We start from the raw sequence: 14,089 nt of genomic DNA on the forward strand, positions 1-14,089 counted from the left end.
TAAATTTTATGCAAATTTAAGAAAAATTATCATAAAAAATGACATATTGACTGCTGTTAATCTGATGAGAAAGTCATGTGAACCTTATTGTCATTGTTTAACTTTGGCGAGGAAAAAAAAATGAATTACTAAACCTCAACTAGAAAGTGTTTCTAGTCTATGTTTTTAAGAAATAAAGTTAGCTTAAAATTGTTTTTCTTTAAAAAAATAAATTAGTTGTATAAATACATTCTAAACAAGCATGAAAAATAATTAAAAAGAAATGTTATTAAGGTACGCCGCCAAGCATGACTAGGTTACTAGTACCTAACAAGTGAGGCCTATGAATGCTACACGGCTTCCTAAATCACAGTAACGCTCTCTTCGAATCTGAAACAAGTGCTTCTCAATTAAGGAAGTCCATAACAAGGAAACAAAATCAGCGTACGCATCAAGCCACAACTATACTACAACTCCACTGTCTGGTTATAGGGTCCAATCCAACCAGGAGTGGAAATAGCAATTCCATTACTTACAAAACCATTTCCCCTTCTCTTTATTCATCCTCTTCTCTCTCACTCTCTTTCTTCGGAACTCTCTCTCTCTCTCTCCACTCTCTCTATCTTCGAGGGTTTCTCTTCTTCCTTGAAGAAGAAGAAGAAAGGAAGGGGAAGAGCACGACGCTGACCCAACGAAAAGCCTTTGTGTAAGCTCTTTCTTTCTCTTTCATTTCTAGGGTTCAGATCCGTTCACTCCTCTGTTTCAATTGCGTTGGGGTTTTCCATCCTCAGCATCTTCGATCCGAAATTCAGTTGTCAATTTTTTATTCGGTTGTGCTTGTATTGAGAAATTTCTGGCGTTTATTTTCCATGAAGTTACGGGTTCAGGTTTACGATAAGCTTTTCACTATTTCTTTTGGATTTTGGGTAATCTTCTGCTTTTTCTGTTTTTGTTTTTTTTTTTTTTTACGGTATTTTGTTTAGTTCTGTTGGGTATGGAAATTTAAATAATAAATAATAATAATATTGAAAGTTAAATTTGTTTCCTTCGTTGCTGGGGAATTAATAAGACATTTCACTTAATCTTGGGTTGGTTGAAGGTTTGTAGATTGGATTAACGTTTAGCAGTTCAGAGGAAAGGAATTTATGAGAGGACTGTTTTGAATTGAATTATTCAGAATTTTAACTTGGGTATGTTTTGTTGTATGAGAATAGTTGATGCATTTTTTTTTACCTATGTGGTGTATTGTGCATGATTTGACATGGCATGACCGTGTCTAATTAGTGAGTGGTGTAAACTGGGGAGTTTATGGGGGTGGGACGACCATGCCTTCGTGGATCAGTGTAGTTATGTTTTTTTTTTTTATTCCGATGGATTCTCATGTAAATGTTAAATTATTTTTAGCAAATGAAGTGAATCTTCCATGACTTATCCTTTTCTAAATTTATAATTCCTTCCTTCTTTGTTTAGTGCTTTTTGAGGTGCTTCAGTCATGTTTGGGCGTGGACCAAGGAGGAGTGATAACACCAAATATTATGAAGTTCTTGGTGTTTCAAAAACTGCTAGTGAAGATGAAATCAAGAAGGCCTATAGAAAGGCAGCAATGAAGAACCATCCAGATAAGGGTGGAGATCCTGAAAAGGTAAGTTTTGTGATCATTAGGGATGAAACAGGCCAATTCATGCTTTTTATTTTAAACAAGTTTGACCTGTAACATAACATAATTATTAGGCGTTTGAATTTGTTAGCTTTGTTAGCTGTTAAAAGCTTTATTTTTTTTTTACTTTAAATAGGTTTAGCCTTTAACATAACATCTTATCTTTTAAAAGCTTTATTTTCAGTTTGGCCTGGTTTAAAGCCTGTTACAAATTTTTTTTTTTAATATTAATAAAAATATAAATATTTTATTATCAAATTAGTTTATATATTTTTTTACTTTTTATTTGTGTTATTGATAATTATTAAATAATTGTAATAATTTTATAAATAATTTTTAAAATATTATTTGACCACTAATTATAAATGTTTCATATTAAATAAATTTTTATTTTTTTATTTATTTTTAAAATTATTAAATTATTAAAAGTTTTAATTTTTTTAGAATCATATTTTATTTGTTTAAAGACATTTTATATTTAATAAATAAAGTCATAGTAAACACATAAAATTGATCACAAAAAATAACATTCACAATTTATTAAATCAGCTGAAAAAAATTATTATATCTTTAAAAATAGATAAATTTAAATTTAATGTAATATATATATATAATGACAATAATAATAACTATTAAATTTTAAAAAATAATTACAAAATATTTAATTTTATTTATTTCATTAATTTATTATTTTAAATTAATAAATATACGTAAAATTAACTATACTATAATATTAATATAATATAAAAAATATTACTGATACAATGTATTAAAATATATATATATATATATATATATATGTATATATTATAAATTAATTAATTAATAATTTAATTTTTTATTTATATTTTTTTGTAAATATTTATTAATTATTGAATTTTGAATGTATATTAATAATTATATTTTTTAAGAAAAAAAATTATTTACATCTATGTCAAATTCAGAAAAAATAATTATTTAAAATTGACATTTATATTTAGTTATGTTGCTATGTGCTATATATCTGGTATGTAAATTTTTTTTATAGGTACTTTATTCAAAAAATTTATACTAATAAAAATAAAATACATATTAAGTTACAAAAAGTATATATTATTATATATAATTTATTTAAAATTATATTATTTATATTATTTATTATATGATTCTATTATATATATATGTTGTATATAAAATTTTTTATTTTATTTTTTATCATTTTTTATAAAATTTTAATTTTGAATAAAATATAATTCATATTTAAAGAATTTTTATTTGTTATAAAAAATAATTAAACATAATATATTAATATAATAATTAAATAGTAATAATAATAAAATTAATGTTATAGTGTTGTTAAACAGGCTTTAAAAAAAGTTTAAGCCTTGTTTGTTTATTGAAAAGGTTAGGCTAGGCTTAAACCAGGCCAGGTTGTAGGCCTTTGTCAAGCGGTCTGACCTGTTTCTATCCCTAGTGGTCACTATTTCTTCGCTGCATTTTGATTATCCCATGCAAATGCCATTCTCTTCTATTAGGGCCGATTTTCACTGTCTGACTTTATAAGTTCATTATAAACATTTTATATTAGTGACTCTGCAGTTATCTCTTAATTAAGTTAGTATATATTGCAAACTGTAAAGAGATTTAATATTAATGTTGCATGCAGATAACTTGAGCATGCTATATTTTTAGGTTTGTAGTTTTCTCATTATATATAATATGCTGTTCACTTGCTAACTTTTGTGATAGAAAAACTGCCAACTTTTCATGTTGTCCGTGCATAATGTTTTAATTCTAAATATCTAATTCCCTTATCAGTTCAAGGAGTTAGGTCAAGCATATGAAGTTTTAAGTGATCCTAAAAAGAAAGAACTCTATGATCAATTTGGTGAGGATGCCCTTAAAGAAGGGACGGGAGGAGGAACCTCGTTTCATAATCCATTTGATATATTTGAATCATTTTTTGGAGGAGCAAGCTTTGGTGGTGAGATTTTCACTTTTAAATTTACATTATTTCATTATCATCTGTGAATCATCTTGCAGTTTTGAGTTTATCGGCCAACTCACTATTGCTATTATCTCTTAGCAGGTGGTAGTTCACGAGGTAGAAGACAGAAGCATGGTGAAGATGTGGTGCATTCTTTAAAGGTTTCCTTGGAGGATGTGTATAATGGCACAACAAAGAAACTATCACTTTCTAGAAACATATTATGCCAAAAATGTAAAGGGTATGGATTTATTTCTGTTTATATTTTTTGTACATCTGATATTTTTAAAAGAATATCATCATTTTATGCAGTTATTTAATTAATTTGCCTTACTTTGTTTTACATTTAGTTTTAGGATATACATGTTTGTATATGGCAGTTCTATGAATATGTTCTCTCTGGCTTAAACTAAAAGAATATTGTATTAGGTTGTTGCTATTTTTTCTTTCTAGAATTCACTGTATTCAGTATTTCTTATGCTGTATACGTGGAATCCCAAATGGAGAATGAAGTGATGTTAAGGATGGGGTTTCAATAAAAGAGCAACGTGGACATCCATGTCGAACATTATGTGCTTGGGATAGTGGTCAATAGTGCACTATAGTGGATTCATCTCAGTTTCTGTTCTTTTCAGGCAGAAAATCTCCCACTTTACCCCAGTTTGTTTTGAGACTTAAAGATCTAGAAAGGAGGTATTTTTAGGATTTATTCTTTTCATAGAAAAATAGGGTTTCTATGGAGAAGCCAACATGTTTCTTTACTGTTAGCTGCTCAGCACTTTAGCAAATTTTTGGTGAGATTGAGACATTTCTCCTTTTCTCGCCGTCCCTCTGCCAATCCCACGTTGTCTAGTGTAACAGCCATAGTTATCAATGTTGGATAGTGGTACGTAGCGGTCAACATAAAAAATGATATAAAAAATGATGTAGCGACCGCTATTTAGAAATATTATTTATAAATAAATTATTTGTACTATATATGTATATATGCTAAAAGGTTTTTGAACATACTCAAAATACATGACATGTTCATAATTAAAAATAAGAAGTCATAGTTCTTAGGCAAAATATACTAGTAAACAACAATAAAAGTAGAAAAATCCCCCAAACCAGTGCTTTTTTAGGGAGAAAATGATTATTTTTTTTAGTTTCACTCCAACACTGCCATAGCAGTGCTACAGCTGCTATTTTGGCTTCTATTCAAAATTGCTCTGCTATTCAAATTTTATAGGGGCCTATGGCTACTCTGCACTGCTCTGCTATGCTATTCCCCTATAGCGCCACTATAGCCTGCCATTAATAACTTTGGTAACATCACTCTGATCTCTCTGAGCTGAGATGTTCCATAACTTAATGTTGATATTTGGCTTTTGTATTCAGTTTAAAATTATAACTCTTGGTTATGAATGATGAATGTCCTTAATTTTATGTAATTTTTATTTTTCAAGCACATATATTGTGCATAATATGAATTATTTAATTTGTATGTCTAAATTTTAGAATAGCTGTCTTCCCACTAACTGCTATGGCAGTTTTGGGGTTGGTGCCTCTGCTGCTATTTGGGATTGACAACTATGGTGCATGGAAATAATATTTTGAGATAAGCGGTGGCTAAAATTCTCTTGAAATAAACAGTGACTTAAACTACTGGATTTATATAGAAAAAAGTCACTCATTTTGTGAATATTTGTCACTTCTCAGAACTTTTCCTGCCATAATTTATAGTTGTATTCAGATGAAAGCTTCAATTGTTTGTCTGATCCATGTCAGAAGCTAGGTTGTGAATAGTGTGCTGTGGTGTTGTGTTGCGGTATCCATTCACTATTCCAAGCTTGTCATGGTGTTTCAGTGTTGTGGCTGTTGCAGACACTATAGTTGTGGAAATCGCAGTGTTTTGCGCATGTGTTGGATGCTACTGTGAAAGTTTTCAAAAACCCAATAATGTCCTAAATTTTTAACATTGCAGTTTGCAGGCCATGTTTAGGGATATTTTGGGGTCTTTGAGTTGAAATAAAAAAAGCTTTAAATGGGTTTAGAAAAACCAATCTTACCTCCCCACTTTTGCACCCTCTTTTCTCTGAGCCTCTGTTGTGCAAACTATCTACCTACTGCTCTGGTGAATATCTGGTGAGCTTGTGGGTGTTTACTAGCCAGCTTCTGGTGATTTCTGGCAAACCATCCATTCTTCTGCATTTTAAGTGCTCTGGTTTTCCCTTTGTTTTGCTACTATCCCAAAGTTGTTCTCTCCCTGTCCTCTTCTCTTTTTCTTTGTGTGTTATGTTGATTTCTGAATGTTTTGTTCTCTTTTTTTTGTCCGAATTCTCTTGTTCAATTCTAGTTTTATTTGGTCCTTAATGTTTTGTTACACCACTTAGAGGCTTTAACTCCTTATATTTTTTTTACTTTTATTGTTATATACTTATATTTTATGTTTAATTATCAGTATGTCATGAATTCGAGTATTTGTTTTCAATTTATGTATTTATATAAAAAATTCAGAATAGTGGCAATCCAGCTATATCATTTTTGGTGTTGGCAGCTATGCCCCACTATCCATTATTGATAACTATGGTCAATTGTCAAAAGATCTGTGGAATCCATGGTGTTTAAGTGAGCCTTATGTTCTAAGTCACGCCACTATATCTTATGTTACGATAGACTTAATATTTTTAGGACTCAGGATCAATTATAATGCTAGTGGCTTATGGTGGGGCATTTTAGTTCATGTCAGTCTTCAAATTTATTTGTTTGTGTTTGTATACTTTATTGATTATTTAAATATATATATATTTAATGGAATTTCTTATTAATTGTCAAAATTTGACAACTATTCAGTTACAACAGTTGTTTTACTTGCAATTTTTTGACAAATCAGGAAAGGTTCAAAAAGTGGAACAGCTGGGAATTGTTTTGGATGCCAAGGCACAGGTATGAAGATTACAAGAAGGCAGATTGGTCTAGGCATGATTCAACAAATGCAACATGTCTGTCCTGAATGCAGAGGAACTGGTAATGGAAACTTCATTTTCCATATTTGATAGGCTGCTGTATGGTGTTGTTTTCTCCAGCTCATCTGTCATGCATGCAGGTGAGGTCATCAGTGAGAGAGATAGATGCCCTCAGTGCAAAGGAAACAAGGTTACCCAGGAAAAGAAGGTGCTGGAGGTGCATGTTGAGAAGGGGATGCAGCAGGGTCACAAGATTGTTTTTGAAGGACAAGCAGATGAAGCTGTAAGTTTATAGTTCTTGTACTATTAGTGTTTACTTTGTGAAGACTGCCTGAAGTTGATCATTTTTGTCTTAATGGTGGTTTGTTAAATTAATTGCACTTGGTCTTGCTGTGCAGCCTGACACAATCACAGGTGACATTGTTTTTGTATTACAAGTAAAGGAGCACCCAAGGTTCAGGAGGGACCATGATGACCTCTATATTGATCATAATCTCAGCTTAACCGAGTCACTCTGTGGCTTCCAGTTTGCTGTCACGCATCTTGATGGTAGGCAACTTCTGATCAAATCAAACCCTGGGGAAGTCATCAAGCCAGGTAATATTTAATAATTTTGGTAGTACACAACTGGAATTTTATATAACCTTTATATTCCATTTTCTGATGCATGATTTGTAATTATGCTATGTAGGTCAACATAAAGCAATAAATGATGAGGGAATGCCACAACACAATAGGCCCTTCATGAGGGGACGCCTGTACATCAAGTTTGATGTTGATTTCCCAGACTCAGGGTTTCTGTCCCCTGAACAATGCCAGTTATTAGAAAAGGTATTACCTCAGAAGACCAGCAAACAATTGTCAGATATGGAGCTTGATGATTGTGAGGAGACCACTTTGCATGATGTCAACATGAAGGAGGAGATGAGACGAAAGCATCAACACCAATTCCATGAGGCATATGATGAAGATGATGATGAGCCATCTGGTCCGTCTAGAGTACAATGTGCTCAACAGTAGCACAGCTTATGCTAGACTTCATTCGTCATCTAGAATGGTTCTGAATGGTCATCATCCATTTGCATAATGCAGTCATAGCTGCGTGATAATTTACCTTTAGGTATCGTCTGGTAATGTTATTTAGTTTACAGTTCTTGGCAGATTTCTATGTTAAATTTGAATTTTGTTGTAATATTTAAGTATATGCAAATTAAATGCTTTTTTGTGCAAGGTGTGGTAATAATGATTGCAGATCCCAGTTGCATGTCTCGTGCTATTTGGCTCTTAAGTTTTTGGGGTAATCCTTACATATCCCGCATTAGATTTCTTTTGTTGGAGAAATATCGTAGTTAGTGTGACGAGTTCTAGGTTGCTGAGCTTCGCATCATAGCGACTCAATGACTTGTAGTAGAATGACATTTTTTCTTTAGCAAGTCACAGTTGTTTTGAGATAAAAATTTATTATCTCTTCATCACGTATTAGTGTTGAGGGGATATATTCTATCATGCATTCTTACATGCAAAATTTCACAAGCAGCTAAAATCTATCAAAATCTTTAAATACTCCTATATCATCTCAAACAATCTCGTATGGATAGGTCAAAAGTATTTTGTCTCCGTAGTGTGAAGACATTTTTTCTTTTTACTTGAACTAGGTATATTCTTACCTTGGTATATTCTTCTTTAGGTGCTAATTTAAACTTCATGATTTTTTCATATGTATATAATAATACTTAGTACTGGAATAGGCGTTTGTGACTAGTATGGTCAAGAACCCGAACCCTTTAATTTGTTCTCTTTACTGATTTTTATTTAGTGTTTTTTTTTTCAAGATATATATTCTCTTTGAATGTTGTTTGTGTGAGAAGTTTCAATTTTTTTTCCTCTTTACATGTTTGAAGTAAAAGGTAGTATTTTTTGCTAATTTTTTAATACAATTTATATGTTGTGTTTTAGTTTTAAAAAATCGTCAACTTTTAATCTAATTTTAGAATATATAATTTGTTCTATCTTACCTTGAAAGGGTGTAATTTTAAAAATATATTGAAATCTATTATTATTTTCATCATAAAATATATATTGATTTTCTAGATATTCAAAGAAAACATAGTTTATTGTATAATAAATACATTGTGTAACAAAATGTTTCAAAATTTTGCAGAAGTCCATTTGCAATAGGTTTAAAAAAAAAATTCATCAAGCAAGTCTCACAAGAAATGCTCTACAAAGCATTAAATTGTTGAAGTTTATTAAATTAGAAAGTTGACAAGGTGAAGTAAGTTTGGTTGTACATTGGAATGAGACGCCAAGAGTTGTAGTCAATTTAGCATAAATTTAATATGTTTATTTATCTTTTTATCATTCTTTTTATTTTAAAAGGTTGATCAGCGGTTTTTTTTTTTATGTAGTGATATTTAAATTTGACTTTGCAATTATTTATTATTTTTTTGTTATATTTTTTGTGTAATTATTTTTTTTTTTGTTGACTTGATTTATAATCAATTAATTATTTTTATTAAATTATCAGTCTACTTTTTAAGTTCCTAAATTGCTATTATTATGTTTCATTGACCAATTTCAGAATGTAGGATTTGAAATGATGTTATTATAACTATAACCCTTTTTTTTGGTTATTATTATAACTATAACTTTTAAACTTAGAATGTAATATCATTTAATATTTATGTACTTAAAACTATTCACTGTTATAAATAATATATCATTTAAATTTCAGAGTGTCATTTCAGCAATTATATTATTGAATCTAGGATATAATTGGTACCGTTACTTAAACTAAATATTATTTTATAAGAAAAGAAGAAGAAAGAATCTAAATTTACCATTATTATTAACTGAATAAATGACATTTAATTATAATTTCTACTCATTATTTAAGTGATTGATTTTAAAAATTTATTTTATTTTATTTCCTATCTGATTTAATCAGGATCTGACCTAAATCGCGTACCTGAATATGATGGGTGAATTTACCATCAGAGATTTTTTACGTACACAAGAACTGAGCCCAAGACTTTACTTAAGTAATACCAAGCCGCTTACTACTCAGACCAACTTTCATTAGTTTTTAAAGTTTTATTAGTTATAAAATTATATACTTCATTTATTTTTTGTAATAATATTGTTAAAGCTATTTTAGTATTATTATTAAATTAAAATAAACCTAGCAATTTTTTATGCAAAATAAAATATTTAAATAAATAATTTAAAATATATTGTATAAATATTTTTAAATTTAAAAGATTAAATGTAACATCTTTAATTTCTTATTTTATATTGATAATATTTTATAATGAAAAAGAAAAATAAAGTAAATTTCTTTATATTTACAGCTTAAAGAATTGAAGGAAAGAGTAAAACTTACATTTCTTTTATTCAGTTTATGAAAACTTAAGGGTATTCAAAATATTATAAGAGATAGTTTTCAAAATTTTAAATTTATAAATATAGTAAAAACTAAAATTTACAGCTTGACATTTTTCTTAATTTGTATTACATGCATATAAGTTAAAAATGATCAACACTACCTTTCAGTAAGTAAGTTTATATCTAAAATTAGATGAAAACTACAAATTAAAAATAGCTAACTATCAAAATTACAAATACATTTCAAAGTATTATTTACAATAAAACTTATCAAAATATTATAAATTCAGAATCGATAATATGAAAATGGTTACATATCCTTGCCAACTTTGAATAAAGACTAAATTAAAATTGTTACAATTTTCAAAATTAATCTAAGTTCTAACAGAGTAATCTTTCTTATAATTTTACGGAAGATATGATCTTATAACAGATAATCTTTATTTATTCTTCAATTTCATTTCCTGAAAAATAATTCATAAGTGTGAGTATTATCTGCCACACTAAATCCTTTATCTTATAAATGAATCAAGTAATACATAAAATATTATTTGATACAGAATACATGTCAAAATAGTACTAGCTCATGTACTATATTAATGAACCTACAACAGATCAAGCATCATAACAATCACCTCAATACACAATATTTCACACACAACCAACCTCAATCATTCCATCATTGACACTATACCACTTTATTCATTCATAGATCATCATGTCATAATAAGCGGGTTATAACCATATTAATCAATGAATTACAATACATGTATTATAATTACACCTGTCAATGTATTACAATACTTGTATTATAATCACATTAATCAATCCGTTATGATTTATATATTATAATCACACATCTCATAATTCACAATCATTGCCTCTAAGATCCTTTGAGGTCTTTCATAAGTATAGATAGTTGTCAATTAGCCCTTGCACACGGATAAACGTATACAATAAAGAGTCCCTTAGCAAAAGTATAGTCAAGAGTCTAGTCAGAAAACTAGTGTAAGACCATGTAATGCATTCACAATCAATAAATTATGTATACACAAGCGAATGTCATTCACTACCCTACGTTTCTCCCAGATTTTTTAAATCGTCTCCATATTTTATACTCCTAGTGAATCTCTATAACTATCCATACACATTTTAGTTAGTTTTCATGACACATATTTCCTCAACACTTTTCAAATATTCATATCTATTTCTGTTCATCTTTTTTCTCATGATAGCACAATTTTCACTCTTTTTCTTTCTCTTCATAATAAAAATTCACCATACTATGTCATTCATTACATTTAAATCATCAATCAATCATTTACATCAATTCTCTTTCATAATTTCCTTTAACATGCAATCGAATTCACACTAATTCTTTTTATTACTTTTTACTAATAATAGATTTCATCATTCAAAAATAATCAAACACTCTTCATCAATCAATTTCACATCATACAAATCAATACAATGTACCGAATGTCAAATATCTTTGAACTCAACCTAATTGTATAGTTTAGAGATACATTGCTGGGGATCACAATCTCTCAGTCTTTATAAAAATCATCTATCCTAAGATTTATCCCCTTTTCCTAACACATATACATATATATTGAATAACACCTTTATGAAAATCTTCTTAAAAACTTATTCTCAAAACATATCATAGGTTTTTCATACTAAAAAATTCATTTATACACCGTAATTGTTAAGAAAGCATTAGGGATTTGTCATTTTAAGAAAGAGAATCTGAATTTTAATTCAAAAAAGTATAAATAAGACTTAGGGTTTAGGATCAACTCCCTTTACCTGGATATGAGTCTCGTAAGCTGAGTTTTTCCTAAAGATCCGAAGGAGGAATATGATGTTTCCAATGGAGAATATTGCCTTAAGGGTTAAGGTTTTCTTAAGTATCATAAAATATAAAACTTTAGATTGGAGAAAATTGAGAAATAGGAATGAAGTTGGAAAACCAAGTTCCAAGAAATTTACTTGGATTTGAATGGAATAGAGGTTTAAGTTCAGATCTAGAAGAGATTCGAGTTCGGAAGAGGTTTCTCTGAGAAGAGAAAGTAAGAGAACAAAGAGAATGAAAGAGAAAATTGCTGAGGAGAAATAATGAAAGTTTGGACGTTGAAGTCCTTTAAATACCCCTCTACTCGCGACATTTTCGCTACAGCGCAAGAGCTTCTTATTGCAGCAAAAAAACTTGATATCTTTTTCCCCTTGATGTCTTGTCATTTTCACTGCAACGAGAATCTCCTCGCTTCAGCTAGAATTTCTCACTCCAGCGAGAGTATTAGCTGAGTCAACCTTATCCACTTTTTGTTAGAGGTATCCACGGGTCGATTTGGTTTGAATTTGGAGAAAAAATAATTCGAACCGATCAAAATGGATTGATTTGATTTAGTTTAGATTTGTGCAAACAAATTTAAAAATCTGAACCAATCCAAACTAAATACGAATAGGTTGGTTCGGTTTGGATCATCGAGTTGTCTGATTAAATAACCTAAAATAAAAAAATAGAAAAAATGTTAATTTTTTTATTCAAATAATTCTTGACACATAATTTTAACGTAATTATACAACATTCCAACACAAATACACAAATTCAAAATACACTTTATTGCATGTGAAGGTGTTTTCTTTTTTTACAAAAAAAAGTCAACGCAAATTAACGGGTTAATCGGGTATGTCATCGGGTCTAAGGTTGACTTGTGCTAACCTGATATCGAACCAAACCACATCGAGTTTGATCGGTTTGGATCTAATCGGACCCGTTAAGTATCGGTTTGGATTGTTTTCCGATTTGGATTGATTTGAATCATCAGGTTTATTAGTTTATCCGATCCAATAGACACTCCTACTTTTCGTTATACCCCACCGTGGTATGCGCCAATAAGACCACCAAAAGCCTTTGTGGCACTAGTGGTACACAGAAGTCATGGGTGATCATTGGTCCGATGCTTCGGGCGAAACCAATTCCCAAGGTGTGACGGGCAGTGTGTATAGGGCCTGGGTACATATTCACTACGGCATGCTGATCTGTTGAAAGCCTTTTCTGACCAAAACCTGGAACGAAAGTCTTGAGCCTAGGCTTTGGAATCAATCAAAAGAGCCCGAGCCGAGTAAGGATACAACGCATAAGTATAAGCTGCTACAGCATCAGGCAGGGCTTTCTTTCCAGACCTAAATCTACAAAAGATAGAACCTAAATAAGAAGCCAGGGAGGCCTTATGGTAGAAAAAAGGTATGCAGGGGTTCTGGACTTCCTCGTTACAGCAAGAAGACTTAAGAGAACCTGATTTTTGGATGGTCTTCCTCACTACAACGAGAAATCTTACACTAAAGTTTCTATTTCTTTTCATACAAGGGTCACAAAATTGAGGGTGTTATATTAAATATTTTTATTATTAATAATAAATATTTTATGAAATTAAAATATTAAATTAAAATGATAAAATATTTTAAAATATTCAAATTCAAATTAAGATTAAAATGAAAAAAAAATATTAAATGCAAAAAAAAAGTCATATAACATAACGGAAAAAGAATAAATTTTAAAAATAAATTTATTTAAGATATTTTTTTAAAAAATGCTTTTATTTAAGAATTTGAAAACTCACATTTCTTTTTAGTTACATAAGAAACTAAAAAGAAAAGGCAGATTTTGAAAATTTAAAATCAATTTCATTGACATAAATCTTAATTATATCTAACCACAAATTAACATTGTTAAATAGTACAAAATATTTTAGTACGAAAATGTTATGAATTGAAAATTAACCAATCAAAATAGGAGTCTGAGAAAGGAAAATAAAGTTTTAATAAATAATTAGCGGCCAATCAAACAAAAAAATCGTGTAATACAAAACCGGCTTCGTTCCACAAAGCATTTTTTATCATTAAATGTATGATAAAAATAATGTAACTAATACCGAATCAGTACTCTCCTCTCTCTCTCTCTCTCTCTCTCTATATATATATATATATATTAAATTGAACTATTAGTTCCTACAGTTTTTTAACATTTTTAATTAAATTCTTATAATTTAAATTTTTAGTTCAACCTTTTAATAATTAATATTATTATATCTCAATTAAATATGAATGACATGGTATTTTTAATTTATCAACTTCTTATTTAATATTTTT

General features: G+C 29.5%; 1 protein-coding gene across 3 annotated transcripts; it reads left to right on the forward strand.

Annotated features, from left to right (window-relative positions):
- Positions 1-283: 283 nt before the first annotated feature.
- LOC113848943 (dnaJ protein homolog 2-like) lies at positions 284-8,052 on the forward strand. 3 transcript variants are annotated; one of them, XM_027478390.1, is made up of 9 exons: positions 334-685; positions 855-905; positions 1,450-1,621; positions 3,434-3,599; positions 3,705-3,843; positions 6,478-6,611; positions 6,691-6,833; positions 6,949-7,147; positions 7,242-7,813. In XM_027478390.1, exons 3-9 carry the CDS (start codon positions 1,472-1,474, stop codon positions 7,568-7,570), a joined length of 1,260 nt encoding a protein of 419 aa, XP_027334191.1. In that variant the 5' UTR covers positions 334-685; positions 855-905; positions 1,450-1,471; the 3' UTR covers positions 7,571-7,813. The 3 variants fall into 3 exon arrangements, with proteins under 3 accessions (XP_027334190.1, XP_027334191.1, XP_027334189.1); XM_027478389.1 differs by lacking the exon at positions 855-905 and having other exon boundaries at positions 284-685; positions 7,242-8,052; XM_027478388.1 differs by lacking the exon at positions 855-905 and having other exon boundaries at positions 558-685; positions 3,702-3,843; positions 7,242-7,809.
- The last annotated feature ends 6,037 nt before the right edge of the window (positions 8,053-14,089 follow it).

The sequence above is a fragment of the Abrus precatorius genome, unplaced genomic scaffold (genome assembly GCF_003935025.1).
Source record: "Abrus precatorius isolate BTA unplaced genomic scaffold, Abrus_2018 Scaffold9, whole genome shotgun sequence".
In the NCBI taxonomy this organism is placed as follows: Eukaryota; Viridiplantae; Streptophyta; class Magnoliopsida; order Fabales; family Fabaceae; genus Abrus; species Abrus precatorius.

Excerpts from the sequence above, each read along its gene's own strand:
- LOC113848943 (XM_027478388.1), top strand. The coding sequence starts at position 1,472 with ATGTTTGGGCGTGGACCAAGGAGGAGTGATAACACCAAATATTATGAA. Across the intron at positions 3,600-3,701 it reads TGGAGGAGCAAGCTTTGGTG|CAGGTGGTAGTTCACGAGGT; the intron begins GTGAGATTTTCA and ends ATTATCTCTTAG. Across the intron at positions 6,834-6,948 it reads AAGGACAAGCAGATGAAGCT|CCTGACACAATCACAGGTGA; the intron begins GTAAGTTTATAG and ends CTTGCTGTGCAG.